Raw genomic sequence first — 13,179 nt, forward strand, 5'->3', positions numbered from 1 at the left:
TGTTTTGAGTTAATTCTTTAATTCTTAAAGAGGACTTGCTCTCAAAGCATTTATTAGCTCACTCAAAACATCATGCACAGCACTGGAGAAATAGCAAGGGTGGGTTTCACATATTAAAGGTTCAATTAAGCCAAGTCTTGATCCAGGTTTGACTTTTAATTTGTTGCAAGTTGTTTTGCAGCACTTAAAGGGATATTTCCCCTCAAAAATAAAAATTACCCCATGATTTATTCACCCTCAAGCCATCCTATGTGTATATGAATTTCTTATTTCAGACGAATACAATCGGAGATATATTAAAAAATATCCTGGCTCTTTTTAAGCTTTATCATGGTAGTTCAAGGCGGTCCTGATTTTGAAGTCCAAAAAAGTGCATCCATCCATCATAAAAGTAATCCATACGACTCCAATGGGTTAAAGGCCTTTCCGAAGCGAAGCGTTTGAGTAAGAAAAATATCCATATTTGAAACGTTATCAACTAAAATAACTAGCTCCCGACAAACGGCCGTACGCAGCGATTTATGGCGGAAGAGTGACCTCTGACCCGACGCATGACCTTTGACCCGACACATGTCCAGAACACATGACCTCTGACCCGAAGCATGACCTCTGACCCGACGCATGACCTCTGACCCACGCATGCCTCTGACCCGACGCATTTCCAGAACACATGACCTCTGACCCGACGCATGACCTTTGACCCGACACATGTCCAGAACACATGACCTCTGACCCGACGCATGACCTCTGACCCGACGCATGACCTCTGACCCACGCATGCCTCTGACCCGACGCATGACCTCTGACCCGACACATTTCCAGAACACATGACCTCTGACCCGACGCATGACCTTTGACCTACGCATGACCTCTGACCCGACACATGACCTCTGACCCACGCATGACCTCTGACCCGACGCATGACCTCTGACCCACGCATGACCTCTGACCCGACACATTTCCAGAACACATGACCTCTGACCCGACACATGACCTCTGACCCGACGCATGACCTCTGACCCGACGCATGACCTCTGACCCGACACATGACCTCTGACCCGACACATGACCGACCTCTGACCCGACACATGACCTCTGACCCGACACATGACCGACCTCTGACCGGACACATGACCTCTGACCCGACACATGACCGACCTCTGACCCGACACATGACCTCTGACCCGACACATGACCGACCTCTGACCCGACACATGACCTCTGACCCAACACATGACCGACCTCTGACCCGACACATGACCTCTGACCCGACACATGACCGACCTCTGACCCGACACATGACCTCTGACCCGACACATGACCGACCTCTGACCCGACACATGACCTCTGACCCGACACATGACCGACCTCTGACCCGACACATGACCTCTGACCCGACACATGACCTCTGACCCGACGCATGACGTAATGACGAACACGGAAGCGCAGAGGATGGAGCAAAACAAAACACCGGTCACGAATTCGAAGTATAAAACGAGAATATTTAAAGAGAAAAATCCGAGGATTTCAATAAGAGAAGAGGATCTTGAGTTTGTTGCCCAGCCCTGTTTGTTTAAAGAGGCGTCAAAGCTTACGCTACTCCTACATCCTACATCACATCAGGGGTTACTCTTCGAATTGCGTAGGCCGTCTGCCGGAAGCTAGTTATTTTAGTCTATGAAGTTTTAAATATGGCAAAAAAAAAAAAAGGTATTTTTTATGTCAATTACGCTCAGAAACTTTATTTGAAATGAACAAGGAGCAATGAATAAATACTGATTTAAAAAATACAAAAACATAAGAAATGACATTTATTTATTATGACTAATATTATTTGACACGCACAACAATGCACACAATGGCACACTGTTTAGATCGGTTTCGTCTTGAAGAGGCGCAAGTCATTTATTAACATAATGTTCTCTCTCTTAAAAGGTAAGCAGGTGTAAATGTCAGCATTATCATAGATGTCCAAAGGATTGAAGTCTGTCAGGTAAACCAAGAGCGTATCGATGCAGTTCAGGCTCTCTCAGATTTTATTCCAACCGTTACTCCTGATTGGAGGCTTCCCTAAATATTTACTTTAAACTTAGTTGAACGTGTAATGGTGCAACTCAAAAACATTTAGTAGTGCGTCAGTTGTAACTTAGTCCCCCTTTACATGGCAACCTAAGGCACTCATTACTAAAGATTTTAAGAACTATGTAAAACTCCATAGTAACTATCTGTGACAACTACCAACCACCTAGCAACACCATAGCGACCATCAAATATAGCATAGCAACCGCCCTGAACACCCTTGCAACCACCTAGAAACGCACTAGCAACCACCCAAAACACCTTAGCAACTGCCTAGTAACCACCCAGAACACACTAGCAACCACCCACAATACCTTAGCAACTGCCTAGCAACCACCCACAATACCTTAGCTACTGCCTACCAACACCATAGCAACAACCCTTTACATGGCAACTAAGCTAAGTTGTAACTTACGCACAGCTGGTGCAACCGGCCCTAACCATCCTACCCATGTGTTACCCTTAAAATCTGAGGGAAATGATGTGATATCACTGATGTAGAAGCACATAACCCCGACCTTGACATAAACTGTAAACGTGTCCCTCAAATCTGATTGGTTGCTGTGAATGTTGATCCAGGAACATGTTGCACTTGGTGAGATCATGCTCTGCTCGTCCTGCTTGTGTCTAGTGTACCGCTCATCTCCTCGTCTCGTTCCCGCAATCCATGTCTCCATGAGATGAGTCCATAATCCAGCTTTTTAATGCTTTATGTGCTTTTTTTATTCATTGTGAATATATGTATCGTATCTCAGAGGCCTGACACCACGCCTGCTTTACTCCGTCTGTCACGATTCATTTTAGTCTCCTATTATTTTTCTTATCTAAACCTCAACAGCAGGAAGTTCAAGGTAATCCTGTAAAACTAAAGTTATGGAACAACAGGATTTAGTTAATTGAAGTTTAATTAATTTTAAGTTGATTAGGTAAAAAAAAAACAAGATTACAATGAGGGTTTCATGTAAACCTGCTTTTAATTATTAGATAAATCACGATTTAATCTATGTTTAAGATCAGCCCTTTTTGGGTGCTAAGATTATTACAGCCGTGTATACATGCCAAGACAGCGATTTAAACATAAATGACTTTAAATGTTGAAGGTCCAGAGGTGTGAGGTCTGTGAACACGAGTGAAACATGTTTTGGCGAGCTATTGTGTAGAAATGAATGTCTCTTCGATGCATCATGTGCTCAAATAACTCTTAACAGCGATTTCACAAACGTGATGTGGAAAACAAGGAAACGGAGAATGGCTTGTTCACACCAAGACTGACAGGAGTATCTGATAGACTGAATAAATAAGGAATTGATGCTGGTACAGTGCATTCCTCTAATGAATCCCCAGACAGCTTCATCCGCTCTTCTGTTTGCCTGAAACTTCCCTCTCGCTTCACCATTACAGCTGTGTGTCTGGACATGAAGAGATCCCATGCTCCAGACTATGTGTCCAGTGCAGTCTAGACTGGTTATCTTTCATAAAAGTGTTTTCCACCAGTATGAAGGTCACTGGTCAACTTTGCCTTTGACTGTTTTCCATTATTTATTCATGATTACTCTCTGAAGCACTAATCATAACTTTGCTTTGTTTAACATTTTTAAAAATCCTAAATCTTTTGTTCGCATGGTTTAATAAAAATAAAAAAACAAAAAACACGACTGATCTCAGACATTTGGACCCCACATATTAACCAATACTTTGAGCTTTCAAGCTAAATATCTTCATTTTGAGAGTTTATTCAAAATCACATCGTTACATCATGTTGATAATTATTGGCTGGATTTATGGGGAGTATATGTGCATGTCTCATCGTCTTCATCTTTCTTTTGCAGGAGATGATAATCGACAAAGTGAACGGCCAGCCCGTCCCACGCTATCTCATCTACGACATCATTAAATTTACCGTGAGTGCCTTTCAACAACAATAACACAAGCACTGTCCTGTTTGTTCTTGATTCAAGTCATGATTACTGTTGGCAGTAGACCTAATGCAGAATGACAATGAGCAAGAACAGAGGTGTCTCACCCAGCCATTAAACTTGGCATTGTTTACTATCCATCATGCTTTTCCAGACCTGTGTGCAACACAAAAGCTTTCGTGTAAGATACTAACAGCTCCAAAAAGGACAAAAACCACCCAAAAATATCAAAGTATCATAAAAGTAGTTAATACGGCTGCTTTATTTCTTCTTCGTTGCAGCTCTCACATTTAATCAGCAAGTAGATTACATTCAAAAACGGCACCTTTCGACACGGCATATGGAGGACCAGCTCTACCATATTTAAAAATAAATACAGAAATGAATAAATGCTCAATAAATAAATAAGCATACAATTAATTGCCCCAAAAAAACAAAGAAATGTAGGTAGAAATTAAATTATACAGTGAGACATAAATGTATATATCTCTTTTAATTAGCTTCTATATTTATTCATCTTTGTAATAATTACCTTATTTATTTATTGTCCGTTATAATCTTCAACTTTATTTATTAATTACTTATTTTATAAGTATTTATTTATGTGCATGTTATAATATTTTTGTGTGTTTTATTCTTCCTTTGTATTTTTTTACCCTATTTATTTCTTCAATGCTATTTATTTCTGCCTGTCGTTTTTACATTTCTGTATGCATTTCTGCCTCGTTATGCAAATGAGGAGGGGCTGTCTTAGGGGGTCAACTTCTGCCCATTGGTTGGTTAGCATTTTACTGCATCGGACGAATCTACATGGCTTTTCCCCGCCATAAAGCATTGTTTAGTGGCAGTAATGCAACTCATTGGATGCCAGCTGCCGTAAAAATCCAAAGAAGAAGAAGCAGCATTGTTTAGTAATGTCAAACTCAGCAGGCAGACGTTCAGTGTCCGACCTCTTAAGGGAAGCTGCTAATAGACTGGAAGAATTAGAACGCTGTAAGTTTGAGATCTGAAATGTTTTTCTGTGGTCCTTTGAACATTTTTTTAACTTTTACTTTACTTTTACATAAACAGCTTCCAGTTCGAGTATTAGTGGTGTGGAACCTGTGGCCGGTGGCATGTAGATTCGACCGATGCAGTAAAATGCTAACCAACCAATGGGCAGAAGTTGACCCCCTAAGACAGCCCCTCCTCATTTGCATAATGAGGCAGAAATGCATACAGAAAATGTAAAAACGACAGGCAGAAATAAATAGCATTGAAGAAATAAATAGGGTAAAAAAAATACAAAGGAAGAATAAAACAGACAAAAATATTAGAACATGCACATAAATAAATAAGGTAATTATTACAAAGGTGAATAAATAAAGAAGCTAATTAAGAGATATATACATTTATGTCTCACTGTATAATTTAATTTCTACCTACATTTATTTGTTTATTGTATTTTTTGGGGCAATTAATTGTATGCTTATTTATTTATTGAGCATTTATTTATTTCTGTATTTATTTTTAAATATGGTAGAGCTGGTCCTCCATACGGCAGGCTTGAATATTGATGATCTTCCCCTGTATATTCTTCCTCTCAGCCAAATGATGCTTGTATGGCTTCAGAATACTTGTAATATAGCACGTAAATCAAGTGGACCGCATAAATATTCTTCAAAACTTCTATTTGTGTTTATGCTCTGAAGAAAGGAAGTCACATAGGTCATGAAACGCCACATGCAGCCAATTTTACTTCTAGAATGTGACATTTCTTCACGAAGTGGAGTATTAATAAAACAAAACTGCTTGGTGACATCAAGCGCATAGGAAATCAATTGAAGTAAGTTCGATTTGTAGAGCACTTTCCACAACATGCATTGTTTCAGAGGAGCTTTAAGGTAAGGTGGGTTTTCTGCGAATGTTTTCTCTGTAAATCGAAGCTGTCTAGAGTTGGGGAGATTTATCCTTTGTGAAATAGCATGCAGTGCCAAATCATTCACAGTAAGACCAGGAACGTGTATTAGGACAGAAAATAGAGTCTTCATATTGACTGGATGATGTCTATAAATTGTGTAGTTCAGTTCATTTTAGGTTAGAATTCACATTCATCTTAGTTTGGGCAGGGAATGAGTAAATCTTAGCATGTTCTCGCATCATTTTCTGCAGTACGCATTCAGTAAATCCAGGCAATCGCTGTGCGTTTGAGACCGGGCGCGTGGATTCGTCTTGCTTGGTTACCGTGCCGAAAAGAACATTTTTTCCAAAAATGCAACGCTGATCCTTCATTTTTAAGATTGATGCCACAGGCAACCCGTGGGTAAATATAGACGGCACATTAATCGAGCCTGTCCAGTGATGCTTGGGAAGACTAATATTCAACACAGTTATAGTGCTCATGTATGCATTAAGCACGTGTCATCAACTTTATTTATTAGGTTTTTATTTCAAATATGAGTACATTAAAGACTAATGCTAATATGTCTCTTAAAATATGTATTTTCCGAGCACTGCTGGAGTTCTCATTCACAAGCAGCGTGCAGGAGGATCTCGAGTGTGTTGCGTTCAGCTGCTCTCTGCATTGGTCGAGTGTGTTGTGGTTGGGTTATTAAACTAGAAGTGCTCATACTCTCCTGCAACAGAGACTGTGGAATTCTGGCTTTTTGAGTTTCAAATATTAAAAATAGTTGATGGTTAAATGTCCATAAAATTATTTATATACACAACTTCAAACTTTTGGGGTTGGTAAGATTTTTTAAATGTTTTTTATTGTTCACCCTAATAAAACAAGTCAAAGGTGACAGTGTACTTTGTCTTTTCAGTTATGAAATGTATGTGCTGAATCAGATTTATATTGTTTTAGGAAGATACGTAAATTTGCTAATTACAGAAATTTAAAAGCATACAACTTGGAAGCTAGATGGTGCAATGTTTTTATTTATTTTTTTATTTGCACTGTGGGGTTATTTTAGAAATAGTCTTCTTCACAATAGCACACGTTTGACGGTATCAGAGACCGTATGTAACCGGTGAGCTCTCAGGTTATGATGTTGTATCCTCCTTCACCCTCTCATAACATTAGACACATTTTACGGTTGCTGCTGTCTGTCTTGTCAGTCGTGTTGTATTATGAACGAGTGTGCTGGCAGCTTTTTTCATTGTAATCGTGAGTGAAAGTTTTCTAGCATCACAGTGCGCAGCTGGCTTGCAGTTCAGACACAGTTTGACTGCATTTGCATGTCAAAATAACATTTATTTAGCAATTCATGTTCAGAAATATGCGAGAATGTGCTTCTTTAAACACAAAATATCAGAATATTTTGCTGTATCGACCCTCCCAACAGTAAAAACAGTAATATGTTAAAATTTTGCTGTACTGACATGTAGCAAATTGATATCAACTTTGAGCCTGAGTTATACAAAAACGATTTGAGATATCAAAATGATTTTGTCAACATGGTCTGGTGATGATCCATGTCAGAATTGGTGAAGATCGAAGAAACCGTCTAGGAGTTGTTAGAAAAGGTAGTTTTTGGATACAACCCAAAATGGCGGACAGACAAAATGGCCGACCGTTGAAAAACATATACCATTGTATTCTGTAGGACCCAAGGAATAGAAAGACATGAGATTTATGGACGAAATTCAAAAAAGTAAATGTGTTACAATTTTTCGACCACTAAATTGTGGCAGCTCTAATAGAGGTAGCTTCAAGGGCTGGTGGCAAAGACACACATCACGTTTATTAATAATACACCAAAGCATTTGTAAAATACAGCATTTTACTATACAATTCAAAATGGCAGACTCCATTACTACAGAAAACAGAAGCCAAACTACAGCCAACATGGCTGTAAAACAAATGACCCGTGGTAGAGTAAAACCAAGCGGCAACCGGTCTCTCTCTTGAATCCAACACAGAAGTGACTTAAACTGCAGTTCATCGACTGGCCACTAGAGACAGGCTGCAAAACAGACTCAATCCCATAAATCCCCATGTTAAAATGCCCAACTTTACAGCAGAAAAAAACATTTTTTACAGCCTGGTACAAAAAGTGGTTTTGGTCTATAAAGCTAATTTTGCCCTTCATAAAACTGTGATGGGGTGATTTTTTTTTTATAACTTATCCGTTTAAATTATATGAAGCCTTAAAGTTGTGCATAATTAAGGGCGTGGTCACTTGAGTGACAGGTGGACTGCGTCTGCTTCACTACTAGCCTTTTGTCTGCGGTCTGTTAGCGTCACGTCACCTCAGCTAATCCGCCTCGCTGCCCATTTACGGTTATCCGGGAGTGACGCGCTGCCAAGATGGCGACGGCCGGCTCCGCCCACTTTGGGCTTCAAAAATGCTCAAAAAACCTACGGGTGACGTCACGAACACTACGTCCATTTTTTTTACAGTCTATGGGTAAAACCAATAACAAAAACTGACAAAACACATGAGGGAAAAATGGGTAAAAGATTCCAAAGACTAGACTAGACCAGACCAACCGGCAACGGGAAGCATGAGTAGGGAAACCAAATGAACCAGCACAGAAAACAAAAGTACATAGAAAAGGATATGAGGAGAGTAACAACGGTGGACAGAAGTGGCAAATTAACTAATAATCAAGTCACAAGCAGACCGGGTCATTAAACAATAGACAGCAGAGCACATGGTACATAGAAACAAACAAAACAAACATGACACGAGAACACAGCCAATGAGAGCTCTCACCGACTGCGTGTCCACACAAAACATGACAACGATGAAAAACAAGAGCCGACCAGTGAACACAGAAAACACTCAACCTGTGCGCTCCCAACTAAAGATAAACCATGGAGCATGAGTGTCCAAACCCCGACACTGAACCGGAAGCGAACTAGACAACGTGGTGGCTTTGGCAAGGTCAAGCTCCACTAAATTTCACTTGTAAAATATAACCATATCATTGCATAATAGCGCTTTTAAAGAGAATATCCCCTGTAGTGTGAAGAGTTAAGCTTGTCCTCTTGGCCGTGTGGCATATGGTATGAAAACAAAGGATTGTGGCGTTACTCGTTCCTTGGCCAAGACTTCCTGTCGCCCGTATGAATCCTCACGCTGTGTTCGGGCCTGTTGCAGGTCTGCTTCTCCTGTGTCTCCCTGCGGGGCTCGGCGGCCGATGCCTTACCCCTGCCTTCTCATGAATCAGTGTTTCCTAAAATACTGCTGCATCTTGATAGGAGGGATCTTGAGGGATAGTGGATGGTTTTAGTTCTCACACATCATCTCGATAGTCTTGTAATATAGCAGGTTGCATTGACAGAACTGGCATTTCTATGTGCAGATCCTGTGAAATGTCTCTGTGACTCTCCGCCTCCCCAGACAGCATTTTAAGGAATCACAATCATGCGACACAAAGCCGGTTCCAAAAGTTAAACAACGTAATTATGCCGTTTTCTGAGCAGGGCTGTTTTCTCTGAGGAAGCAGTGGCATCTCAGGAAAATTCAAATGAGGAAATAATTGACACTGCAAAAAACTCATTTAAAAAAATAAGACATCAAATGGTGTGTAACGCAGTCATTCTTCAACAGTAGAGGAAACCAGCGTCTCGTTTTCCTCACTGCGTTCTCTTTGAGGTCGTGTAACTGGCATGAATATGAGGGTGGAGCGGCAAAATCCTGGAGAGAAGTGACTTGAGAGGAAGCGACGCCTGGATTCTCCCGATGATTGGCTGTTCGCCCTGTCATTGTGTCAGTAGAGTGATGGCAGCCGTGATCATGTGTGCTAATGGCCTAAAAGTCTTCAAACAAATCCTACAAATATGAAACATGACTGTTTTCAACACTGATAATAATCAGAAATCTTTCTTGAGCACCAAATCAGCATATCAGAATGATTTCTGAAGGATCATGTGACACTAAAGACTGCAGTAATGCTTTGATCACAGGAATAAATGTTATAGTTATTTTTAATTGTGATAATATTTCACAATAATTACTTGATCAAATGAATGCAGCCTTGGTGGGTAGAACAGAACATTTTAAATATATATTGTACTCAAATATTGCACTGCGAAGGGCATTCATAAGTGATATGGTAGTCTTCTCATTTTTAGTAAATTTTTTTGAACTTTGAACTTTTTATTAGATAGGATAATAATGAAGCGACACCGTAAACTGGGTGCGCTGAGAAATGACACGGGTCCGAATCAAAGTCGAGTTATCTGCACATAAACTATATCATACAGTGCATCAGAGTATGTGAATTAGAGCCCGACCGATATATCGGCGGGCCGATATTATCGGCCGATTTTAGGCATTTTCCTAACTATCGGTATCGGCATTTATAATGGCCGATAAATTAATATTTTAAAAAATGCAGGTGCGGTGATTCATGTAAGGGTGGCGCTTCCAATAAAGCACCTAAAAGCTGTCACAAGAACTGGCAAAAGTAATGATTATGAGTACAACAAATATAGCAAGGAGACATTTTAATTGTTTATTAATAAACAAGTGTTTTCAGTCAGTGTCAGCCAAAGATGAAGTTGACGATGCTGACTCACGATCTTCAGTGAACGCGTGCCAGAGAGAAATGCACATTTCATACGATTACATGAGTCTGTCTGTCTTTCGTTTTGAATTGTTCTGTTTAAAAGTAGACATTTCAATATAGATATATTTCAATTCTCAGGTCTATACGCTGAGTTTCGGTTCATGAGACGAGCTCCAGTTCACCCGCAAGCGCCTCCATGTCGAGATTATCTATCGTCTGCTAAATTTACTTCTTATAAATTAAATCCAGGCAAATGGTTGATCAAACATTGATTAAAATTAAGATACAATTAATACAAAACGAAATTCACTTTGAAACGAAAGGTTTTGTGCTTTCTGTTTGATGTCTATGTGAAAGTTTCAAAGCATATTTTAGTGCCGCTTTCAGAGCGCTCACGTCCGTAGTGCTGAACTGTCGCGTCTGTAACATTGTTTTTCCTCATAAATGCGAACACGAAAAATAAAATAAAATAAAATGAATATTTTATGTAGCCTGTGGAGACTGAGAGCCAACCCTTCTTCATCCGGTGGGTAGTAGCCTACTTGTGATTTGCGCAGTGTAATTCACAGAATTGATTTCTCTGCTACAAGCCTCTGTCACGTATTGTGTGAGCTTGTGTCTATTGCAAGCGCGCAGCTGAGAAGTCCTGATTATATTGTCTGCTATATTTAGGCCTACTTCTTATTTATTAAGGCAATTGGTTGAAACATTGATTAAATGCGTGGCGCGAGCGATCTCCGACAGTAAACTGATTCTGCTTTGTCTCGGGTAAACAGCTGTTGCGACGCGAGCAGTAACGGCCGCGTCCGGTGTAGACACCGTGTTAAAGCTCATTCTGCCTGATAACGCTACGTTACAACATCAAGCAATATTCCAAAAATGTATATAATTATAACACTTTATATAGGGCCATTTTGCATTAAGAGTAGCCTAGTTTCACGTTTAGTACATTTTCCTTACTAATTATTTAAAATAGTATAAAAGTACTGTACATATGTAATTAAAAACGTTTTCATTATGATATTATTAATTTTACTTTAGTAAAAAGATCTGAGTTCTTCCTCCACTGGTAGAGATTAGAGGAATTAAGAGTAAAAATAGAAGATAATAAGGTTTTTTTTCAGTGACACTTTTTATATATTTATTGATACAAGTTATGACTAAATTAAAAGACAAAGTCGTTAGTGAAGATTATGCAACAGTATTTAGAATATAATATAATATAACATGCAATGCAAACTAGTTTGGTTACAGCTCAGCTGTATAATTCTCATTCTATCATTCCCCCTGCCTCCATTACATATCTGTGTCACACAAGTGTTTGATCACCACATTTGAGTGATCATTGCAAAATGTGTTTATAAAATATATTTATTCTGTTTATAGCTACTGTGTAAAGTACCCATCAAAAGTTTGTACACACCAATAGGAAAGTGTCCAAACTTTTGACTGGTATACTGTACTATAATACACATAAATAATATTGCTACTGTATTATAATATACACATAAATAATATCGGCCGATATATCGGTATCGGGCTTTTTTTACTCCCTAATATTGGTATCGGCATCGGCCCCCAAAAATCCATATCGGTCGGGCTCTAATGTGAATTACCACAACAATAATGATAGCTTTCAAATTCACACAGGTTTAAACTTATAGCATATTAGCCTATAGGAATACATAGAACAGAACGCCGTTGCATTTAAAAACATGAAACACAGGGAAGTTGAATGGTCTGGAGATGAGCTTTTTTAAAAGTTCAACTTCTTTTAACTGGACACTAAAAATGCCTAGAAACGGCGGGAAAAAATTGCGGCTCAAGAGTCTGGATTAAGGAAATTGATACTTCTGTTTTCTGTAGCGGCATTTAATTGTTGAACAATACAGCCAAAGACATTCGTAATGATTAAAAGGATTATTGATGTTTAAAATACATTTAAATCCTATCTTTCCCTGTTATGGCAAAGCACCCATTTCTCCAGTCTCTTAAGAAAACATTGTATCATCTCACCCTTAAAATATGCTAATCTGGTGCTGTGCTCAGATGATCATACTTGTGCAGCACAAGAGGAGGAAGAGAACAGAATTGATTTGATATAGTCATTTGCAATCAGTCTATGAGTTTAATCTGTTTAATGCAACCCTGAAGAATCGGTTTCTTTAAAAACTATTTCAGCTATTCTAAACTTCAACAGTAGAATAGATGGAAAATATTCAAATTGAGTAAATTACAGTACAAAATAAACACGCTAAAAGTATTTACATGTATAGCAGGTTACATTCGACAGGTTTAAGTACAAGTAACAATTTGTTCACTTGCTAATGAATTTGATGGATTTTCTGGTTGCACTGGGTCACTGTGGGAGATGGTCAAATATCACTACTAAACTAGCCCTGATTGCTGTTGCTGGTGTGGCGTTTATAGATGAATTTAAAAAAGAAAATGATGGTTTAAAAGTATGCATATGCTAGATTCTTAATACAGTACACAACATTTTTTGATAGATTGTTCATGAGTCCCTTTGTTTGCCCTGAGCAGTTAAATTGCTCACTGTTCTTCAGAAAAATCCTCCAGGTCCTCCACATTCATTGGTTTATAGCATGTTCTGCATATTTCAACCCTTTCCAATATTGGCTGTGTTTCCAGCCAGAATTGACCTATGGCTAAGCCACGCCCC

At 39.2% G+C, this 13,179-nt stretch overlaps 1 protein-coding gene across 1 annotated transcript in view; it reads left to right on the top strand.

Annotated features, from left to right (window-relative positions):
- rngtt (RNA guanylyltransferase and 5'-phosphatase) overlaps window positions 1-13,179 on the top strand; it is a 135,125-nt gene that overhangs the window by 44,441 nt on the left and 77,505 nt on the right. The window contains exon 10 of the mRNA XM_056247449.1: window positions 3,909-3,980. Coding sequence (XP_056103424.1) covers window positions 3,909-3,980 — 72 coding nt within the window. The remainder of the gene's footprint in view (window positions 1-3,908; window positions 3,981-13,179) is intronic.

The sequence above is a fragment of the Rhinichthys klamathensis genome, unplaced genomic scaffold (genome assembly GCF_029890125.1).
Source record: "Rhinichthys klamathensis goyatoka isolate OS25496 unplaced genomic scaffold, OSU_Roscu_1.1 h1tg000001l_1, whole genome shotgun sequence".
NCBI classification, from domain to species: Eukaryota; Metazoa; Chordata; class Actinopteri; order Cypriniformes; family Leuciscidae; genus Rhinichthys; species Rhinichthys klamathensis.